The following is a 24573-nucleotide window of genomic DNA, read 5'->3' as shown; positions in this document are numbered from 1 at the left end:
GAGTCTGAGACCCCCTGTTTTAGACACAAGCAGAATTAAAATAAACAGGATGCACCAGAGCACAATTCATAATGCCAATGCAAAGGGGCTGAATGTTTACAGGAATGAGTGATCTCAGTGTTTTAAGTTTTAATAAATTTGCGAAATTTTATGAAAACACTTTGTCATGGTGGGTTAAACAGTGTACACTGATGGCAGAAAGGTCCGTGTACTTTTTGGTATTTGAAATTTCATTTTAGAAGCAAAAACAAAAACGAAAGGAATTTTCAGATTTTGATTTTTGATTAAAGAATAAAATGAGGGAAAATAAGGGTTTTTTAACTCTATGGTAACAAATAGTAGTCATAAACTTAAAATTTTATTTGTGATTCAAATAATGAAAATGTAATAGCTCAAAAACAACAAAACAGACACATTTATAGCTTTTGTCAGCTCAATCTCCAAATGTGTGTCAGCCCGAAATTTGCTCAGCTTAAATCTAACATTTCTCACAGAAAACCCTCTCACTTCTCCGTGTTCATATGACAGACGCTCAGATATAATTTTTGATGACAGGCCTTTTTTTTCCATCTCTAAAATCACGTCTGAGTACTGTTCCATCGTCATGATGATGGTCCAGTCTACGCACCAGTGACCAGTGTTTGCTGCAAGTGGTGCATTACCTGACCAGGTTGTTGACCTACAAAAACGTCCGGTTCAGACAAAATAAATAAAAAGAGTTTTCTCATTCTCATTTCTTGCATTTTTCTTTTCTGATGTGCGAAAGAACAAAAGAAAAAAGGTAATTGTTTTTCATTTTTCATTTTTCCCTTTTAAGTTGAAAATCAAATAAGTGTCCGGTCCGTGTACTTTTTGGTATTTGAAAATTCATTATAGAAGCAAAAACGAAAAAACGAAAATAAAAGGAATTTTCAGATTTTGATTTTTGATTAAAGAATAAAATGAGAGAAAATAAGGTATTTTGTAATTCTGTGATAACAAATAGCAGTCATAAAGTTAAAATTACACACACTTTTCTGGATTTATTTGTGATTCAAATAATAAAAGTGTAATAGCTCAAAAACAACAAAACAGACGCATTTTCGTTGTCTGAAACCCTAAGTACTTCTTCTTCTGCATGATTTTTGACAACACGTGCGAACCTCCCAACGTCCTCCTTACAAGACATCGACCGACGGCCTTGAAGTTACACTGGCATCAGCAGAGGATGGACCATCACGTTGTTTTTCAGAACAGTAAAAGAGTGACACTCTGGGACGAGGACATGACTGCAGAAAAACGGAGTCGCATCTTTCCGGTAAAAATACAAACTTTGCTTCATTGATGTAGCAATTGTTTTATGAACATTATTGTTATTACTTACTGTGAAACAGCGAACATTTGGTGATTTCATTTACTAACACTAAGTCTGGCAATTTTTATAGTGCTAGCATTTTGAATGTGTGTAAATGTGTGAATGGTTCCTCATTGACAAATGTAACACATCCATCCATCCATCCATTTTCTAACCCGCTGAATCCGAATACAGGGTCACGGGGGTCTGCTGGAGCCAATCCCAGCCAACACAGGGCACAAGGCAGGAACCAAGCCAGGGCAGGGTGCCAACCCACCACAGGACACACACAAACACACCCACACACCAAGCACACACTAGGGCCAATTTAGAATCCCCAATCCACCTAACCTGCATGTCTTCGGATTGTGGGAGGAAACCGGAGCGCCCGGAGGAAACCCACGCAGACACAGGGAGAACATGCAAACTCCACGCAGGGAGGACCCGGGAAGCGAACCCGGGTCTCCTAACAGCGAGGCAGCAGCGCTACCACTGCACCACCGTGCCGCCCAATGTAACACATGTTAAGAAAACTTTCTGTAAATTACGTCGCTCTACTAACGTGTTACACTTTTGCGTACTGTTAATACTCGAAACGTTTACTAGCTATAGTAGCCGGTAAAAGTCAATGAGCAACCATTCAAAATGCTAGCACTCTAAAAATTGCCAGACTTACTGTTAGTAAATGAAATCACCAAATGTTGGCTGTTTCACAGTAAGTAACAACAATAATGTTCATATAAGAGCTGTTACATCAATGAAGCAAAGTTTGCAAAGCTTGTATTTTTACCTGAAAGATGCGACTCAGTGTCCTCATCCTGGAGTGTCACTCTTTTACTGTTCTGAAAAACAACGTAACGGTCCATCCTCTGCTGATGCCATGCAGTGTAACTTCAAGGCTGTTAATCGATGTCTTGTGAGGAATACGTTGGGAGGTTTGCACGTGTCTTCCCTCATTTTATTCTTTAATCAAAAATCTAAATCTGAAAATTCCTTTCATTTTCGTTTTTTCATGTTTGCTTCTAAAATGAAATTTTAAATACCAAAAAGTACACGGACCAACTATATCAATTAAGAATTTAATTTCCAACACAGTAAAGCATGCAGTTAAGTGAAGGGGCCTGAATACTATCTGGAATTCACTGTACATTTACAGGTAGTCAATGTTGGTCCTAGTGGGCTGCAACAGCTGCAGGGTTCTGTTGCAACCCAGTTGCTTAGTTAGTAACCAATCCTTGGCAATAATGGATCTCATTTAAATTAACTGCTTGTTGATGTTTTAATTCTGCCATGTCAGCTCATTCCTATAGTGCAGAATTTTCTCTTTCAAGGATATCATTCAGACAATTCAAATGGATGAAGAATTCTCAATCCTTCACTTTTCTTTATTCAGTTTCTTTCTAAGTATTTTATTAAAACAGATAGATCACGATGAATACACACAGGTGCAAATGGAGAGAAGTTAGATGGAGAAATGATTGTTCCTTCTATCATCTGCATCTGATTGCTAATTAGGAGCAACTAAACAATGAGTGTAGCTGTTTAAGACTAAAATAAAAAGATTAAGGGTGGAGTTATTTGTGACAGACGGGTATCAGCAAGAGTGAAAGGGAAAGTCTACAGGACGGTAGTGAGACCAGCTATGTTATACGGGTTGGAGACGGTAGTACTGACCAGAAAGCAGGAGACAGAACTGGAGGTGGCAGAGTTAAAGATGCTAAGATTTGCATTGGGTGTGACGAGGATGGATAGGATTAGAAATGAGTACATTAGAGGGTCAGCTCAAGTTGGACGGTTGGGAGACAAAGTCAGAGAGGCGAGATTCTGTTGGTTTGGACATGTGCTGAGGAGAGATGAAGAGTATAATGAGAGAAGGACATTAAGGATAGAGCTGCTAGGTAAGAGGAAAAGAGGAAGGCCTAAGAGAAGGTTTATGGATGTGGTGAGGGAGGACATGCAGGTGATGGGTGTAACAGAACAAGATTCAGAGGAAAGAAAGGTATGGAAGAAGGTGATCCACTGTGGTAACCCCTAACAGGAGCAGCCGAAAAAAGAAGAAGAAGGGTGGGAAATCTTAAAAAGAGCAACAACTAAAATGAAGCACAAAAATGTCACTTGAGCAATAAGTGTTTTATCAGTGTAGAAGGAAAATTTTTTATATTAGCATAGAGAATAGCAAATTAACATAAAGAGCCATAAAAAGTAATTAAAAGCTTGTAAAACATTAGATTAAGCATAAATTAGAATGTTAAGCAAATAAGATAGGTCAAGCAAATAGTTAACTAAAAATCAGTTATATCGCATTATTTTTTAAGCTTACAGTAAAATTTCCAGAGTAAGAAAAGAACAGAAAATTGACACACAGAAACCAAGAGAAAATCTTGGTAAATTCAGGCTTAAGCAAAAATATTAGAAGAATATATTGGAAATTAGCTGTAGTGTAGAAATCAAGACAAATCAAGTATACCAAGCAATGATTAAATGAAAGCATATACAATATTTCTTTTTATTAAAAGTTTAGCTTTAGGCCAATATTATAGTATAGCTTGAAAGGCTAGAGGAGGAAGTGACACCATGAAAGACCAAATATGGAATAGAGGACATCTGCCCAGTTGAAGAACCAATCAGGAATAAGAAAAACAGAAACTGAAATGAACAATAGACAGTATAACCAGGTGCAGAATGAGCTCATTGAACAAGGTTAAAATGGTAAGAAATTGTTATAAAAACTTCGATTATGGCAATGTTCAGGGCTCAATCTAATTTGGCCGAATTTGGTTGAGTCCGTGTTGTTGATTTATTGCAATAAAGCCTTAAAACTCTGTCTGTCTATCTCGAGTCCTAATAGCCTTTATTTTTAGGTAAAAAGCCTTCTGGTGATGAATTTTTCGCCACAACATCAGCAATAATTGACTTCTCATTACGAGATTTGGTTGGAACAAAATCCTGCAGTCAGTGTTGCCCACCAGGGCCGACATGGTTCACCCCTGAAATAGTGTAAAAAAATACATTAAAATATCACCTTCCACTTCACAGTGCCAGATTGCACAGGTACCACAAGTCTCAGCCAGTGATCCCGTGAGCCTCAGCTTTCTGGCAGGCTGAGTATTCTTAGAATTAACAGTAGATTAGATTAGTGCTGCTGCCACACAGCTCCTGGAGATTGGGTTCAAATCCCAGGCTGCTCATTATCCTGTTTTCCTTCCACATCTCAAACATGCAGGTTAAGGTGACTGCTAACCTTAAATTAAATTATGTGTGTTTTATAGGAACCCACCACCCATGCTCCTGAAATGAATCAAGCAGGCTCAGAAACTGGAATCATGAAACTTTATTTTCTGTAACAATGTGCAATGGCTTTCATACATTTACACTGGCATATTTGGCTGATGCCCTTATCTAGGGCGACTTCCATCATTTAGGATACACTTGGTTACATTTGTTTTGGTTTTCCAGTTGGAGTACAGGCAGGTCAAGTGACTTGCTTAGGGTCACACAGTGTCAGTAGCAGGATTTGAAGTCACAACCTCACGGTTTGAATTCCAAAGCCTTAATCACTACACCACACTGCCTGGCTGAGGAGCTGCCCAGTAGGCTCAAAGCCCCCCATGCTGTCAAGTAGATGATCTGTGCTGTACCTCTGCCTCTACATAGTACTGTGTGTACTGTGTAGCACTGAGTGAAAACCAATCAAAGACATGCATGAGGGCATCTGCGGCTCATTCTGATGGACCAGGGGTAGGTGACGTCAGTCCTGACCCATCCCAGTTTCTTAATGAGAAGTCAATTATTGCCGATTAAGCACTTATTCCTCAAGTGACATTTTAATGATTTATTTTAGTGGTCTTGCTTGTTCCCCACTCTTAATTGCTTACTCAGTCTTAAACAGCTGCATTCAGTGTTTTTAATGGATCCTTCTTAGCAATGAGAGGCACATGACAAAGGAGCCAACAGTTCTCCATCTAACTTGATTCCATTTACACTTGTGTGGATTTGGTTCAATAAAACACGGAGGAGAAAATTGTGACAGACTGAAAATGATCTATTTTAGGCTTTAAATCATTTAAGTGATATCCTTGGGAAGGAAAAAACTATACAATATAAGAAACTAACATTGCAAATTAACAAGCCATAAAATTAAACAAGGTCTGAGATTGGCAAGGGCTGATTTATAATTAAGCCACGAATGTCGAACTCCGGCACTCAGCGGCTGCAGGTTTTCTTTCTAACCATCTTTTTAATTAGTGACCGGTTTTTGCTGCTAATTAACTTCTTTTGTCTTAATTTTAATTAACTTGACACCGCCCCCTGAATTGTTTCTTTTTCCCTAATTAACAGGCAAATAATAGTGAGACACAAAATGAGCCACCAAATGACCAGCTCAGCTTTATCTGAAAATAAAGAAAGGTGAAGGTCTCAGTAAGGTTGGTCTCTCAGGTCACCAACCATTTTGACGATGTTCTTAGAAAAAACAGAAAATAAACAGTTTTAGAAATGTCTGCTGTGGCAGAATGAGAGCAACAACAAGCCATGGAATGAAATAACAGGCTTAATTAACAGCAAGAATCGGCTTCTCATTAAGGAAGTGAGTGGAGTGAAATTGACTGGAGTTTGAAGCCCTAATTTAGCTGGTCATCTGTCGGCTCGTTTCACATCTCATTTCTGTTTAGGCTGTCATTTAATGAAGAAAAGAATCAATTCAGAGGGCTAAATCCTTAAAACAGGGCTATTAAAATGAAGGGAAAAAGAATTTAATTAACAGTGAAAACTGGTCAGTTGATTAGGAAAAGGATTAGAATGAAAGCCTGCAGCCACTGCGGCCCTCCAGGACCGACACTGCCCACCCCTGCAATAGATCGATATCACAAATTTCCTGTCAGGTCTCCAAGTCTACAAATGTACTTTTTAATCAATGGATGTGAAGGTGGATGAAATAAAAAGCAGTGTGGAGTAGTCTGGTATGCCACCCAGGGCTAACAGTGTGATTCAGGCACAGAAAAATGGATGGCTAACAACATGTACAATATCACATGATATCTTTCAGTGCTTTGTCAAGTGCCTTACGATGACGCAGGATATGAAAAGTGCTTTATTATGCAAAGAGTGATGGGAATACAAGAACTGCACAGCCTCCTCATCATAACCAGGAATGTGGTGATTTGAAATATTTTTGCAGTATAAAATTTCAGTACCATTGTTTGTTCAAAAGATACAAATTTAACTTGGAGTCAATATATGAAAACTGAGGCCCCATAGACAATTTTCTTTCTTTAAAACCAGATGGTGGAATTGCTTTAGCTCACATGGATGCCATCTGTCACAACCGCTTTTCATGGAACTTTTGAATCTCATACAAAAGTGTGCACAGCAAGTGCAAATTGTAGCTGTAATGAAAGCAGTACAAAATAAAGGTCAAAGTTACTCTTTGACTGTGGAAATGGACCATGGTGTTCAGCTCTGATCCTGGAGGACCACAGTGGCTGCAGGTTTTCATTCTAACCATCTCCTTAGTTATTGACCAGTTGCTGCTAATGAGCTCCTTTGGCCTGAATTTGAATCGACTTGACTCAGACCCCTGAATTGTTTCTTATCCTTAATTAGCAGCCAAACAATAACGAGACACAAAACAAGCCGACACAAGACCAGCCAACATATATCTATCATACAATATCTAAAACTAAAGAAAGGTGAAGGTCTCAGTAAGGCCGATCTGCTCAGGTCACCAAAATGGCTTGATGGTGCTCGTAGGAAAAAGAAAATCAAGTGTCTGCTGTGGCAGAAATGAGAGTAGCAACAAGCCGTGGAATTAACTAACAAGTTTAATTAACAGCAAGAATCGTCTTCAAATTAAGAAATTAGTTGCAAGTTTGAAGCCCGGACTTCATCTATTGGCTAGCTTCATGTCTGATTTCTGTTTGGCTGCCATTTAACGAAGAAAAGAATTAATTGAGAGGACTGAATCCTTAAAAGCAGAGCTATTAAAATGAATGGAAAAGGAGTTAATTAGCAGTGAAAACTACTCACTGATTAGTAGAAGGGTTAGAAAGAAAATCTGTAGCCATTGCCGCTCTGCATGATCAGTGTTGGACACCCCAATCTACATAAACCTGCTGCCCGATGTGCTGTACTTGGCAGAATATTCTGTAAAAATAAGGGGGGCTCTGTGGCATAGGGCTGACCGATCCAGCATTTTGGGTTTACATTTCTTCATTCCAATACTTTACTGGTTTAACTGTAAGGTAGACTCACATTGAGGTAAGAAATGCCTCTTTTGAGACAAATTTCAGGGTCAAGTGATACCCCCTTCACACAAGTCACACACACAAATAAAGCTTTCCTTTCACCAAAGTGCCTCTCAGTTGGTTACACATTTACTTTGCAGTGGCAGGTGTGCCAAAGCCACAGGACTAAATACCATTCAAGACAGCCATCTTACTGTATTAATAAGGCACTATACAAATGTGTGCTACTATATTCTTTTACAGCATATCGTTTGAAAAACCAGCCATGTTGCATGCCTACCTTTCCACTGCAGAAGCACAGGTTTGCTGAAACTTAAGGCAAGGCAGAAGCCAAACTTGGACTTGACACCATTCATGCATATATATACACCCAGCTTGACTCCAACGTGTACATCATCAGGATGTTTGAGTAAACTGTCTGAAATGTCCAAAAATAAAAAGTGTGGGGGTTGATTTATTTGTATTTATTTTTCCTTTGCCTTGATTGGAATTAATTTGAAGGAAATGGCTGTATGTGATACATTCAGAAGATCAAACATTATAATCATGTAACTGTAACATGCTGGTTTTAACAGCACTGGACCAGTGAGACAACAGAGCTAAGCACTGTACCACCATGCTGCTCCTCACAAACACTACACTGACAGCACACACTATATTTAGACCAATGTAAAATGTCTGTTTTAAATAACAGGCTACCAAAAACAAAAAAAATTACAGAAATGTTAATACTGAATGTGCACATTTAAGTTTTTATACAATATCCTTAAAAATGTTTATATTTAAAGCATTCATATTCTATTTATAAATTTCAAACTCCGAAATAAACTAAAACCAAGTAGCACTGTCACATGTACATTAAGTTTTACTAAAACAGAGTTGTCAGAGGGTCACTAACTTTGAGTTTGTATACAAATTGACAAAACACAGTAAAATGAAATAATCAGACCCTTCTTGCCCAATCACATTTTGAACGTAGGATTATTAAGGAATTGCTCACATAAATTGCTTCCCGGTTCCTCCCTGTGTGGAGAGTGCTTTGAGTACTGAGAAAAGTGCTATATAAAATGTAATGAATCATTAATATTTTAAATTCAGAGTTTCAGTTCGTGTAGATTTAAGTCGCATCCTTTTTCATCTAATGTATGCTGAAACTAATTGCACAGGCAGCAGACCACAAATTTAAATTTGACCATTAAGTTATTGGAGGAGAGAAAAAAACAAAAAACCCACAGCATTTTATCATTTTTCCAATTTTATTAAAGGGGAGGAAATTAAACTTCAATAAATACCATGGAAACAATGGAACATACAAAAAACCTTCAAAGTGATGCTTCTCATAAGTTATTCTTTACATTAAATACAGAAAGATTCTGCATCTGATATAATACTGCCTTCAAAGAGATACTGCTGCACCAGTCAGAACAATGTTTCCTTTTGCCCAGATCCAACAGATAACTACGGGAGTGGCAATTTCCTTAAATATTCAGAACAAGGAAAGAAAGTGCAATGATGGTTAGTCAGAAAACAAAAAATTTCCTCTTTCAAAATACCTTTGACATTTTTAAATTTAATACCCTCAAATCAGCACTTCAAAAAAATGAAGCATTGTAGTTTACCCACCTGTTGTTTCAACAGGCCTAAAAATGCACGCACGCACACACACTACTTGCACATACTGCTGTATTCAGCTGGCAAAAAAAAAGAAAATACCTTAAAACAAAGATCCGACACTAAGAATGGACATACATAGACACCATGTGTATGTGGTTCTTTCCATACGTTTTCCATTAAGACCAAAATGTACAATATGCCAGTCAGAACCATATGTGTTGAGGAAATAAATGTTCATGTAGGTAGGCCCCTGCTTCAGTGAAGTTTTATAAAAGGTGTCTCCAACATGGGAGCTTAAAGATTTCCACACAGGAAAGTTCTGGGCATTTATTCATGTAACAAACTTTCAATAAGCACACCAGTCTAAGTCTGCATTATAAAGCCAAAGGCCGCTTTCTTTGGTTAAGCCATCAGAACCAGTGTTACTTGGCAAAGAAATACAAAAAAAATAAAATGGAGGCAGAAGGTAAACACTTCATGGATTTTTCAAATGGGGTGAAATATTGTAACATTGTGTACAGATACATAAACACATGGCGCTCAAAAGGCTTTAAGTATGGTGAACAATTATACAGAACCTGAACAATGCTTTTTAAGCTTTAACCACAGTGAGCCATTAGTATTAAAATGTAGTCTGCTATCCTTAAAATAAGCATGTGTATATATTTATGAATGAATGAATGAATATTTAACACACTGTTGGTAGCTATAGGGCATAGCAGTTTAACCCCTGAGGAGTCATTCACATACAGAAATGATCCTCACAGAAAGCAGCAGGACATCTCATTCCCTGCAGGAAGCTAAACCACATACAACTCTTCCCTGTAAACTTCCTCCTAAACAAACTGGCCCTCGACTTTCCTGCCCAGCTCCTCGCATACTGTGTCATTACAAATCCGGAAGAACAGAATGAGGTCATTTCCTTAATAAATGAGGAAAGGGGAGAGGATCATAGATAACTGTCAGGTCTAGGAGAGTACCAACATCACAGAAAAAAAAAAAAATATCCAGTGCCCACTGGCAATTTTACTGGTTGAAGACTTTCACATCTTTCCATTTTGACATGGTTTTTATTCCAGTTGTGGACACATTTCTACTTTAATGTCATCCAGCACTCCAGCTCACTTCAGTGTTCAGAGAACACCTTTTCAGGGGAAGAACATCCTTTAAAGTGCCATCTGAACCCTTGAACGCTTCTGTAGGGTCATGCACTTCAATCTTCACCAGTTGCCCTTGTCTATAAAAGTGATAAAGCCCCTTGCCAGTCCTGCTTTTTCACATTACAGTACAACTCTTTGCTTTGTCCTTCCTCAGGTCTGAGGCAACAGCAGCCAAGTCAGGCCTGCTCGGCATGTGCGATATTCTTTTTGTTGCCCGAGCAGACTTGTTGCGTTTAACATTTTTGTTCGTTTTGTTCACACATGCCAATGTGGCTACATGGAAAATGTCCCTTACACTGTTCTCTGACTGAAGAGCTGAGCATTCAATATATGGTGCACCAATCTGCTTTGCCATATTGGATCCCTGCAAAATAGTGAAAACAAAACTGATGTTATTAATGCATTCAAATTTATAATCCTCTAAATTAGCAGGATTTAATCCCTCAAAGATACTTTATCCATAACGTTTAAAACAATCATACTTTCACATAATACAGCTATGTTTTATGGTTTAAAGTATAAAAAGGCAAAGAGCTACCAGGTAAGGCTGCAACAAGTTCTAGTTTTTCATTTTCAAGCCTTGGTCCTAAACAGGCAAGGCAACAAGTCAACCCAGCCCATCATGTTACATGCAACCGAGCCAATATGGAATCACAAACCCATAACTAACGCCAACCCAGCCCATCATGTTACGTGCAAAATGGGGGGAGATTGTGTTCATAGCTGTTTAAAATTAACTTTTTTTTCCCCACCAATTCTCATTTCTTGGGAGTATGAAATGTCCTTTGATATTAAATAATGAAGTTTGTCATCTTGGATTTGTAACCTGCATGGTTTTTAGGTCATCAGAAATGTACAGTGATGACACTGCACCACTCAGCAAGTGTTTTATATAATATTATATTAAATATCCTACTTGCCAGGAATACATTACCACCTAAAGCATACACAGTACATTATACCATCCAAGGAACACTTCACATTAAATTTCAAGCACAAGTAAATTAACAGTTTCACTGAAATCTAAATCAGACTGTGTATTAAATACAAGCTTGAAACTTACAGTATGAAATTAAACACTAGATAGCAACATGTGTCATTGAATTCCATACACAAACTAAAAACCAAAACCATTTTAAATCATTAACTAACATTTTCCTTTGAATGTTTACATCTTTAAATTTTGTATTCTTTTCATTACTATGTAAATAAGATCATAACAAACCCAGTTTTATTACCTGATCATAGGTGACTGGCGTCTGTCTGTGATTTGACAATTCAACCAAAGTAGTGAGATCGGTACGCAGGTCAGACTTGCAGCCAACCAGTAGCATTTTAGTATTGGGACAGAACTCTTGAATCTCACCTTTCCACTGGAGTTGGTGGGGGGTGATAAAAGGAAAAAAACAAAACCCCAAGTTAAATTCTGAACATACAATCTTATTCGTAAAATTAAACCTTAAAGGCCTTTCCAACAGTTTGTTCAAACCTCTCCCCTTCAGCTGTCATCTTACACATGCCATGTCTGTTAGACACCTGCTCAAGCAGACCTTGCTTTTCTAGTTGTGAGTTAGTACAAAAGCCACAGGCGAAGTTTTACAGCGTGCAACTTGCCTTTACAAATACTAGTCTGTATGAACCATTTTGAAAGTCCTGCCTTTTGTTTATTTTAAGGAACACAAGTCATAATCTATCAACTGAACTTTGCCAGACAAACTGTACACCTTTCAGCTTATAATGGAGAACTAAAGCATGACCAGCACCTTAGCGTCGTTAACATAATTTTAACAGCATCGCTGCAATCTTATTAAATAATCATTGGGCCAACTTGTATACATTGTTTAGAGTCACCTACCTTCTTTAATACACTGTCAAGGGTTTCTGGTCGGCTTATATCGAAGCAGATGAGTACCGCATCAGAGTCTGGGTAGGAAAGGGGTCTTACGTTGTCATAGTAAGGGGAGCCTATAAATAAAAAACACAAGAATTTATTGTACCAAAACACAAGTCAGAAATTAAACTCTAATGAAAACCAAGAAGTTGAAACAAACCTTAATGTTGTGACCAAAGGAAGATTAAATTCTGGTTCAACAACAAAATGTCACAATGATTCATTGTCAAGATTTTTCTTCAAGTGAATATTACCAAGGCAAGAGTATGGTTGGCCTATTCATAACATTCTCAAGCCTATTATAGTTAGAATTACCACTCAAAAGCAAAAATGCAAGATTAAAGGCTAAAACTCTGCATTTAAAACTACAACATTTTCCATTCTACCACCACACGTGTGGTGATGTACAATTGATTTTCATATTTAACAGATGAGGTTCAAAGTAAAATTCAACTATAGTTCTACCAGAAAATTGTCAAGAGTATGCAAACTGCTTTCCATTAGAGTCCTGAACCAATCAAATTACAGAAGGCAGGTTTAATATATATAATATAAAATAAAAAAATATAATATTTTTTAATTACACAGTGCAGCCAACAATTTGTACACTGAAAAAATTGAAATGAAATTGAGTATATTTAAGAACAAGGTTTAGTTACTTGTGTTTTAAGTAAAGAAACAAGTTTTTTTTTTTTTTTTTTTTATTCAAAACATTCTGCAAGGGTTTTCAAATTATGCAATTGCCTTCAAACAATTTGCACACCTGACTATTCACAGAGGTGAACGACTGTCACAAGAGTTCCCAGTGACAAATGAGATCAACACAACACATAACAGCAGGTGTTCCAAATAGGCAGGTAAATGGGAGGCCTCCGTAACTACAAGTAGGCTTGGGTGGTCATTCTCAACACAAGCATTTGTAGGGTTAGTCGAGTTTCTTAGCAATGCATGGAGGGAAAAAGTCATAAAATTAGAGTTTCTTGGAAAATTGCCACTAGTCATGAGGCACACTACTGTACACTACTCATTCAGAAATTCAAGAAGTCTGGTGAAATTGTTAATCTGGAGGGAAGAGGGATAAAAAAAAAAGAACCAGTTCAAGGACAGACAGATATGGCAAAGAGCTTGCCATGAAAAACAGAGCAAGATGAATGACGGCAAGCTGCACGGAAGGGTTCCTCGTAAGAAGCCATTTATAAGTAAAAAGAACAAACTGAAACATTCTAAATTTGCCAAAGAACATGACGACAAGTGCCTATCTGCTTCTTGAACATAATTTTATGGTCTCATGAATCCAAATTCAACATGTTTGGATCAAATGGTCAGAGAGTGTGGCGCAACTCGAAAGAGTATATGACCCAGTGCCTAAATCCAACAGTCAAGCATGGTGGTGGGAGTGTGTTGGTTTGAAGGTGCATGGCAGCTTCTGATGTCGGAAATTTGCATTTTTAATTTTTAAAAAGCATCATTAATTCCCATCCATTACCAAACTGCTTGGGTGTCACTACATTTTCCAGCAAGATAAAAACCCGAAGCACACGGTAAAACATGTGAAAGCCTAACTCGCCAAAAAGAGGTGAAAGTGCTTGATTGGCCCCCAACAAAAGTCCAGATCTCAATCCTATTGAGCACCTCTGGGATGAGATGAAGGAAATGCCCAGTAGACCCACCAAGCAACAAACAGAATGTGAAAGACATGCTCTAGTGCACATGGAATCCGCCTTGACCCAGCCATTTACAACACCCTTGGTGAAAGCATATCCGGGAGAATGCATGTTTCTCAATTTCAGTTCGATTTTTGACCATTTTTTCCCCCCACAGTGTACAAATAATGTGTGTATAATATACACATAATTATAACTTAAAAGGCATAATTATAACTTAAAAGGCTCTTAGGACAGTAGGATGGCTTGAAAGGTTTTGCTCCACAACAAAATTTGCAAACACATAATTAACCAGAAATTTTGGCATCCAGAAGAGGTCTGCACTGTAACAAAGTACTTGGAGAAAGAACACAAAAGCCTAAAGGAAAAATCCTTCCTGCTGAAGCTCCTTTACAAGAAGCATGGCTAAAGTTACAAAAAGCAAAGGGCAACTGAATGGAAAAGTATTCAGACGCATACAAAGAAGGAATTTCTGGAATTTGGTTTCCAGAATACAAGATGGCCTTTAGGAATGTCCAATACTGCAAGAGTGGGGGTCACGTGGAGATGGAGTGCTGGTTAGTTTAAGAAAACTGGAGGATGCCTTTAACCTAAGTTACATTTTTACTTTAAAACCAAAACCAAAGACAATGGGAAGAAGAAGAATTCCTCCCCAAAACCCCCCAGTAAAACAGATTCTTCAAGTTAACACTTATACTTTGTGTCTCAAATTCCTATTAACACTAGAAATCTTATAAGGCAATGAGCAGGGTAAGTGCCGGCCTACATTATGCAATTTTAGCCTAAATTGTGAATAAAGTATAAAACTTACAAATTACCACAAATACATCAAAGATGCTGTGAAGGTCATAATGTTGCTACCCAAGATATGATCCAAGCAGCCAGCACACTCACCAAGATTGTGCGACATGTCAAAAAATGTTCCGGTAATGTTAACTTCAGTTCATAATGCAGGAGCCTAGCTTGTGCAAGCTGATTCTGAGATTCAAATACTATTGGCCAATCATGAAAAGGCAGGGTTTATGGTTTAGTAAGCATGGCTACAAATTGTTTGTGGACATGAATGATATTTGCTTCCAGGTAATATGATTGGGTTGAAGAAATTGAACACTACAGGAAATATTGCATGTTTGTAGTTTTAACAGATTAACGCATGTAATGTAGTTTTTCATCCCTGAGATACAGAGTGATCAAGTGAATATAGATAGCAAGCTTAGCTACATTTAGCCTACTATTTAAAAAAAAGAAAAAGTAGATTTTGATCATCCTTCAGTGTCATGTTGCAGCTACCACAAGTTTCTGCAATAAAACCTCAAGTGCAATTGTTCAAAAGGCCTCCAAGTCTTAAACGTTCCATACAGTGTTTGCTTGTAATTTGGCGAACAGTAAAAATGCATCATTAAGTAGGAGGGGGCACCTGGGCTCACAATCCTTCTATATAAAAGCGGTCGAGATTGTCCTTCCGTCTCGTGAGTGCTACGCAGGCGCGGAGTTTCACACACGCCCCGTCCATTTTGCAATGCACGATGGGATTTGTAGTTTCGTTTTTCCAGGTAAAAGATGATTTTCTACTCCAGACTGTGCAATATCTTCTTTCTTACTATATAAAAGCGGTCGGGATTGTCCTTCCGTCCCTTGAGTGGAAAGCGTAGCGGTATTCCGCTTATCACAGACTTACTACTTGCAGCTTGCGGTAAGAAGTGACATGTGAGCAGAGTTCTGGTGCTCCCATCGTTCCCTTGCTTTTGTGCGCGATGCGCTGGAAAAATAGACATTATGTCTCTGGAAATAATGTTGGCGTACAAATGCCTCACCGCGTAGTAAATATCAGGGGGGTTCAAAAGGGCGACCTCAATATAGAAAAAAAGTTTAAATTTCATCACAAAAATAACAGAAACTACGAGTATTAAAGTAATACCGCTCAAATGCAATAACCAAATTAATGAGTTTGTATAAAATATCAAATTGATCTACATATTGAATTGCCTGAAGTGGTCAACTTAAAAGTCGGTCGCCTTAAAAGGCGGGTCAGCCTAGTGTAACATATCAGTGGAGAAAGGAGGTGGGAGGGGCATGCCCACCCTAAATTAAACTAGGAGGGCACTGATCATGTATTACAGGGGATATCTGCACATCCCTGTACTGTTTAATATTATCCTTTAAACTTTATTAGATCGCAGAGTGACCTTCTAACATTTGGTCTATTGCAACAAAGTTTGTGGTGAACATTAATATAATATCATGATAATATGCATAGTTCCATGAACATTGGCCATGTTAAAAATAAGCCTTAGTTTCAGCTTCTTTTTTAAAATTCTGTCATTAAGATTGAGAGATGCATTACATCTCACCTACAGGCATATTAGACGGCACATTCATATTCCTGTTTTTGCTTTGCTTATTATTCAACAGCTAGAAGAACTGCTGGTCAACATTCTACTAATACACCAAGTTTACTTTGTAACAGTTTACTAATAGTTCATTAATTCAAAGCATGTTAATTAACAGACAGTAAAATTGAACATCTGAACACAAGTACTTCCGTGAATTAAAATGAAATTTCACTGGTTAATGTTAATGCCACCTATTTTTTAAATTATATAAAAAAAAAAAGAAATTCTGCTGCACCTCCGAGTCTTCCATTTTTGTTTTAAAAGGACATGCACAAAGCTACTAACAAGGAAATTCAGACTAGTTTTAAAACAAACTATAAAGAAAGAGCCAGTATCTGCATTCAGACTTCCAGCTAATTGGGAATGTTATTTTGCTTTGTTGCAAAAAAAAATGTAAATGGTTTCCCTGAAGACTGCAAAAAAAGTCTTAACTAGGCCATGAAATGCATTAATTAACCAGTGGACTTGCTCACTATACATATGCATGTCTGAGGATTTTATTAGGCATCCATGTTTCAAAATCAACATGCCTACTTGGAAAGCAATTTTCTAGGCAGTAAAATGTAAAATACACGCCACTCAGAATTAGGGAACCCGACTGAACAAAAGGAAAAAAAAACCCCATCCCACAGACGCTCCATCTTGCGAAGATCATAAAGACTCCTGAACAATAGAAGTCAAAGCCTGAATGGATCTGCCCTGACCCACCCCTCCCCCATCTTCAGGGGCTGTCTAAAATCAATATTACCTTACTATCAGAATCAATGAATCCAAGGCTTGTGCTGCAATAATCCCACTGTAAAACTGTGGATGTTTATTCCGCAAGGGATAGCCAATAATACAAACACAAAAGCCTGTTAATAAAATAAGCTTCGTTAAGTACTTTCTTTGTAATTAAGAAACAAATAGCACCCTGCAATGAAATTCCTTGCATTAGTTGCTTTAGATTATAAACGATAGTTCAGATTAATATGAAGTAGACAACACATTTTTTTTAAAGAAAAAGTGAAGAAGCAGCTAGAAACCAGTTAGCTTTTAACTAAACTTTGGTGCGAAACACATTATGCACTTTAATTTAATTTTGGTTAGAACAGTTGAGGCTGGGAATTAAAAAAGGGAACGCATCAGTGTCCAAATCAGCCTGTAGTTACCACCCTGGGAAAACGAGGACAAACCAATGGATCAGCGAAAATCTCCATGATTTTTCCATTCACTACCAAAATGATTTGCTTTAAGGGAGTTACTCCTTTCAGACTAGCCTCCTCTACCTCATACTGATCTATTTGGGAGCAGACCTGTATATGTAATTACTGGTGTATAAAATAATTACTATTCAAACAAAATGCCCACTTAGATTTAAAAAAATAAATAAATAAATAAAAAACCTTCCTGCACTGAGGATAATCCAAATATGACTTTCCATCTTTTATTTATATACTTCATTCACTGAGCCACGTTTTACAGGCGATGTAAACGGAACCCTTTCCATCCCTTTTAAATTTTGCTTTTAAGTTATTTGTTGACTTTAATAGTCACCTCAAGAAACAGTCTCTGTATTAGGCCAGCCAATTATGAAACTTTAAATACCATTATTACTAGAAGATCCAACATAATGAGATAATAGCATGCTCAGACAAATTTTAGAATATTCTGTTAAAATGTCAACTCTGTATTCTAAATGTTACAACCAAAATTAGTAAAAGTATTAGCCCACTATTTAATAGGCAAGTGCTTTACATCTCCAGACCCAGACATCTCAGATGCTTACATGGAATTGCAGTACAACTGAAGGGGGGTGTAAATAGTCCTACATGTGTATTTTCTAAAAATCAAGGGGTTTTAACTGGTACTACGATATATGTAAGACAACTGCACCCCAGGGTCTTCAAAAGGTCCATTTGTAAATCCTTAAACATCTTATTTACACAGGTCCTGATATGTTTTACTTGACTTTATTTGTAACAGTTCATTTTAAGAGCTTTCATACACAATTTGCTTCAGGTCTGGAATCAAAGAAAGAACTCCTTGTTACCTACACTTAAACTGCAAATCTATACCTAGCTATTGCCAAATACTACATATTTCATATAATCCATGTTTTTAAACAAAAATCAAACTTCTAATGCAAACCAAGCAGCAGATTCACCAGCTTTCCTAGACATTACAGAACAAAGGCACGTAAAAGCCTCCTCCTATAAAGGAGCCTGCATGCTCCTGGGAATATTCTGCTGTCATTCATTTGGTTGATGGACTTGCCGATAGTAGATCAAACATCTGGTATGATGAATTGTCATCCACATAAAATTAATTTCAATCTGTTATGCTGGAATTCTACAATTTCAAAAATAATTTAGAAAACCTGTCAGAAAAATGTGTAATACTTCTTACAACCAATAGGTGAAGCATGCGGAGACTATGTTGAGGAAAATAACTGAGAAGAAAAAAAGAAACCTACATAAAAGTATTTTAAATCCCATTTAGTGAAAAGTCAAGCAAAATGACACCTTTTATTGGCTAACTAAAAAGATTACAATATGCAAGCTTTCGAGGCAACTCAGGCAAGGTGTCATTTTGCTTGACTTTTCACTACATTCATAATGGCTAACACGGTACAACACCCTAGTACTACTTAAATCCCATTTGAAAGGAGTTAAATGTTTGCTGCTCTCCCCTCAAAAGAACAGATCTATGGAAGATTCATAGCAGCATAACAGCTGTTTCATGATTACACAATACCTATGACTAATTGTTTTTCTCACTAGCAAAGAAAATGAGCAAAAAAGGCATACAAAAGTGAGCCCTTATGCCAGTACGTAGTAGTCTCTTCATTAAAAAAAATGAATAAATCTTAAGTGCCCTCCACACCCCTGGTTAGGGTGGACAGATGGACAAAATGCACACCCCACTCTTTTCCCATTGCTTCAGGACTAGTTTAGAAGAAACATTTCCTTCCATTTTACTGTGACGCACCAGGAAAGTATTAGCAGGTGACCTTTAACTCTGGATTACCACGTGATGTTTTATCACACACATCACATCGAGTTTCCTTGCAAGTGCCTGTTACAGTATGCCTACCGCGCATACTTGGGGAAAATGGACATTCTGAAGGTCTGATTCTTTAACTGGCTTTGATTCAATTACAAAATTAGGCTTTTATGGAAAAGACCTTGAGTAACAAAATGTATTGTTCTGATATACCTAGTATGATCCACTTGCATATTAAATGTATGGCACTTCAGAAACAGGACTAAAAACATTACATCAAATCTTAACTCAGAAGAAACTCACTGTACATTCATATTACAGAGTGGAAGATGACTGAATATGAAATCTTTAACTACCTCATCAAATCTGCAGACATATTCAAGTCTTATTTTTTGTCGTAACTATTTTCAAAAGCATAGAACTGAAGGCTTTTTGGTGGATGTAATTACTTGATTCAATGAATAAACACTTTAACAATTCATAGGAAAGCACAGTACCTCTCAGTGTCCACCGAGGCCACCTCAGCTAATGATTCTGTAGGGTTCAATAGCAAGTTATCATGCTATACAAGACTCCCATGCTTATTGTGAAGAAAATATATGGCAGCTTTTTTCAGATATTCCCTGGTCTTAAAACTACTTTAAAAGATTTTATATAACACTTGTTCTTCACATCTCACACTTTTACTGCTTTAGATTGAAGGTCACCACCCACTATATCAATATTGTCCTGATCAGTCACGTTGGCAGACAACCAACTGAAACTTAATGCCAAAAACTGCCAACTTGCTCAGCACTTAACTTCTTAAGAGTTTAGCATTATAAATTCAACAAGATGCTAAGACAGACTATAGAAGTTAACCACCAAGGGGGGGAGGTTAAGTATTTTGGCAAAATGCCCACTTAGCAGAGGGTTTTTCCTGGCAACAGGATGAGGGGCAGCTGTACTGGCAGCAGGAATGATGGATACAAAAAAATAAAAAATGGATGATGAGAACTTGGTAGGTTTGAAGAGCTGAAAAAACTGAATAGCATTCCTTTCATGGAAACCCTGGTCTTAAAATAACTAAACAAAATGACCACCAACTAGGACTGAAAAGTACAAAAAGTTTAAACATGTACAGTTTTTACAAACAATACGGGCAAGTCACGGCATGTTCAGGGCATGCATCTGGATGACTTGTTTTTGTCAATTCTATTCCCGACTCCGAGACAAGACCACATAGATTCCTTGAACTCTGGAATATTTCACAATTCTCCAACCCCTTGAACCCACACCCCAGTCAACTTTAAAATTTACGACTATTAACTGCACACATGGTCAAAAAAAAAAAAAAGAGTTTGAGTGATGAAACAAATCTGCATTTTTCAGACAAGTAAGGAGGTCACCAAGTACATGGAAATAAGCTGACAAACTGCTTGCATTCTTTACATACCAAATAGATCACGTCAATACCAAACAGGAAGAATAATGCGCAATTTAAAATGAAAAACGAATGAAAAGTAACAAAAGAACAGTTCTTGGTTTGGAGAGAGTTTTCCTCCCGTTATGATTTAATGCATATAAGCTTCATTACTGTCTGGATGGAATGCAACACTGGTCTCTCAAGGAACATTTGCTAATATTGCATCAGTTAACTCAACATAGCTATAAAATAATGGCTGACTGATAAATACCTGGAAAAACCCACACATAGGGAAGGGGCAAATAAAAAACAGTGGCTTAAGATGGGAATTAAACTACAATCCCAAGGCTATAATAACAGCCAATAATCAGGTCTTCCAAAGTGAAGAGCTGCAGTAGGAGCTTCACAGGTTAGTTTTCAAAAGTAAAAACAATGGATAAAGAGTACAGCTGGAACACATTTACTTACAGTATTTGGAGGACACTTATCCAAAGCAGCTTACATTTCATACAATTGGTTACATTTCTTTGTTTTGCCAATTGGAGCACAGACAGGTCAACTAACTTGCTCAGGGTCAAACAGCGTTTGCAGCGAGACTTGAACCCACAACCTCAGGGTTTGAAGTCCAAAGCCTTAAACACTACACAATCCTATAACGTTTGTGCAAGAGGGAGTAAACACAGATGTCAGTAGTATTTACTATCTAAATGTAAAGTTGGGCACACCAATGGCCACTAGAACCACTGCACCGACTGCTTGTTTTAACTTTTGCACCATCATGATCAATCTCCTGCATTCTGACAGACCACTTTAAATGGAACTTGGAGATCACTGAACTGAAGGACACAACCAAGGATTGTCCATAATTGTCAGATATATTAAATTCACTTCAGGAAAAAAAAAAACACACATTAACATCCAATGATGTTTCTATAGATAGCAATAAGGCATCTCTTTAAGGAGCAATCCAATTCCACACATTGGATTCTTGTGTGGAAACAGAATGATACACATGCCACAAACCTTCCTTAAAACATCGACCCTTGTCTAAAAGCATGTTTTTATTGGGGGCTCACAAATCTATCCCGTGGGTCAAGGAAGAATGCCTAGTCCAGCCTTCAGGTTAACCTACCACAGGAACAAAAGAACAGGGAACCTCCACACGGACGGCACTGAACACCAAGAATCCAAAAGTCACAACAGTGCAACACCTTTATTAGGTGGCAAACAATGACAAAACAAAAAAATATTTGGGATAATGACGATCTGAGAATGAATGTTAAATGGGTCCTGCAAACACTTGATTGTACATTTATAACATGTCAGTATTGGTGTAAGCAAAACATTGGGAACGACTTAATCCACTATGGAAAAAAACACTTTTACACCATAACGGATCTGGTCAGGCAAATGCGTAACGAATAGTAGCATAATTACATTTTATGAGGACTGGTATGTCTTCCACTTCACTTTACTCAGGGTGATCTACAACTGCAGGAATCCACTTCTAAAACTCGGGCAACTTAATCATCCACAGTATTTTAAATGGTGGAAATGGTCTAGTAGTTATTATTAAAGGATCGCGATTAGCAGGTACTTTGACTATTGCACTGCTTTAGACTAAGATCTACTCAGCCCTTTCGAATCAAATTCTATACAAGGTCCTCCGTTAAAAAGCTGTTTAACCAACTGTTTGCGCGAAAGACACTACTAACACTTAGTGGCTGAGGCTTTCACCCTGGAGTTATTCGGCACCTCTACGGAATTCCCTGCCGTACATGGAAGGGGTGCATAGGCCATTATAGTTTGATTATAGAGTTTCTTACCTGAAGTGTCCCAGAGACTCAGCTCAATTCTCTGGGTGTCGATTTCGAAACTCGCTGTGTAATTTTCAAACACCGTCGGGACATAATTCTAAACAGAAAGATAACAAAAAAGGCATATTTTAGCATTTTACAGGGGAAGCGGACAATGCCCATAAACTGAGAAAGACCACTGGAGCACGCGGGTCATTCAGCAAAACTAATCCCACTCGAAACAAAGCGAGTGACCCGCTCTGTGAACCTGTCAAGTGATCCGAGTCTCAGACAAAAGAGCGACACCACACCACGACCTCGCAATCGCTCACAGACGGCAAGGAACAAAATATTACAAGAAATAAAACAGCAGCGTAACAATTTTAAAAAGTTCACATTTCATTGGAATAAGCCAGCAAGTGCTGAAAACACTTTCCCACGGAAAAGAAAAATGAAGGACGTATTTCAACTTTTTTTTAATTAAATCCAGGTCGGGGCGCTTCGCTCCCGAATCCAACAACGTACCTCTGGAAAACAGTCTTTTGCAAAAACGTGAAGCAGAGCAGTTTTTCCACACTGACTGTCTCCCACCACGACAATTTTACATTTCACACTCTGATTAGGATCCATTCCCGCTTTACTTGACAGTTTCTGACTTGTTCTTCTTTCCTTCATTGATTTTTCTTTTAGTGCTTGTTTTCTCGTTTACTTCAGTGTCTTTCGAAAGCAGCTCGGTTGTAATTAAAAAAAGAAAAAAAATTACACGCGCGAAGTAAACAAAAGGCAATAGAAAAAGTCAATTTTGGATCCGTCCCTGTCTTCTTTTCTCCCGGTGCTGAAAAGATGCGACGGTGTTTCTCCCAAAAATCTAACCTCCCCACACTTTGCCACGCGCTCCAACAATCGATCCCTCGCTGCCAACCATCTACTTCACAGCTTATGCAGCGCTTTAGCGAATTTATATAGGGCCTTCTGAACCAATCGCCGGCTCCGGCTGCACATGTAACGTTACGACCGCGCCTCACTTTCCATAAAAGGAGAAGCAGGCAGGCGCCAACAGAACAACGGCTCCTTCTTAAAGTTAATTGACGCGTCGCCCTCTAGCGGCGACTAAAAATAAAGAGCAATAGAAACGGGGGCTGGTAATGATGTAAGCAGTCTGAAAGTTTGTGACAATGTTGAAACTATTTTGCAAATATCTGCACATGTATTCCAATTCTCTTTCTTGCATGACCGTCTGCCAACTTAATATTCATAATTAATATTAGGCCATTCATATTAGTATACTATAATAAAGTATTGCAAAAAAAAAAAAAATGTGAAATAGAACAAACTCTGCAGTAGAGTGGTAACTGGTTAAGAGTCAGTTCTTGACTTTTGCCAGGTTACGCTCTGTCCCCCTAAAATCTTGAAAGAATAGTAAACAAATTTCAGAATGTTATGCTATAATTGGTAACAATATATTGATGGGCTTTTGTAACTTTTAGAATTTTAGAATTCAAAGCTTATTTTAACACTCAAAGTATTGCACATTGCATTTATGCTGTATTTTGCTTTACATTACATGTAACATTTAATTTGCAAAAAACATGAATGTATCCTTGCACTGTAATGGATTGAAACTCTGTCCATTGCCTTTCCTTATGGGATAGACACTGGCATCCCACGGCCCTGAACTAGATAAGTAGGTTAGAAAATGAATGAAGAGTTGGATTAATATATCTAACTAAAGAAACAATGGATTTATTTCAAAACAAAAAAGAAGTATATTAGCTGTACATATTTTCAAGCTGTCATGCATCACAAAGTAGTCATTTTCAATGTTTCATCAATCTGCCTGTTGAACAGACATCAGCTAGCCTTACATCTGTTTACTGCCACAAAAATCTACAAAGTATCTTTCTTTATGGAACTGGAGGTAGACAAAGAGCGGATGGTTGGCACGCACAATGCATATAATGAAGCACTTCAAAGAGGCTTTGGCAGACGTACATCTGTCTACCAGCACTTGTAGTCTACACCTTTATTTCTAAAAATGGGCTGATAATTAAAAAAAAAAGATCCTTGGCACCACCATCTTATTAAAACAA

General features: G+C 37.8%; 1 protein-coding gene across 1 annotated transcript; it reads right to left on the bottom strand.

Moving 5' to 3' along the window:
• Positions 1-9136: 9136 nt before the first annotated feature.
• LOC120531696 (rho-related GTP-binding protein RhoE) lies at positions 9137-23424 on the bottom strand. The gene is made up of 5 exons (XM_039757335.1): positions 23009-23424; positions 22514-22601; positions 12205-12314; positions 11588-11722; positions 9137-10713 (listed from the first exon to the last, which is right to left on the bottom strand). The coding sequence occupies exons 1-5, from the start codon at positions 23156-23158 to the stop codon at positions 10465-10467; spliced, it is 732 nt and encodes a 243-aa protein (XP_039613269.1). The 5' UTR covers positions 23159-23424; the 3' UTR covers positions 9137-10464.
• Positions 23425-24573: the final 1149 nt, after the last annotated feature.

Source organism: Polypterus senegalus, chromosome 6, assembly GCF_016835505.1.
Source record: "Polypterus senegalus isolate Bchr_013 chromosome 6, ASM1683550v1, whole genome shotgun sequence".
Lineage (NCBI taxonomy): Eukaryota > Metazoa > Chordata > Cladistia > Polypteriformes > Polypteridae > Polypterus > Polypterus senegalus.
The sequence above is the reverse complement of the archived record's forward strand: the minus strand, read 5'-3'. Positions and strand labels throughout refer to the sequence as shown.

Bases quoted from the DNA above. Each gene is read 5' to 3' on its own strand.
- LOC120531696 (XM_039757335.1), bottom strand. From the start codon at position 23,158: ATGAAGGAAAGAAGAACAAGTCAGAAACTGTCAAGTAAAGCGGGAATG. The intron at 22,602-23,008 runs GTACGTTGTTGG...CTTTCTGTTTAG, and splicing joins CAAAAGACTGTTTTCCAGAG to AATTATGTCCCGACGGTGTT. The intron at 11,723-12,204 runs GTAGGTGACTCT...CACCAACTCCAG, and splicing joins TTGACAGTGTATTAAAGAAG to TGGAAAGGTGAGATTCAAGA.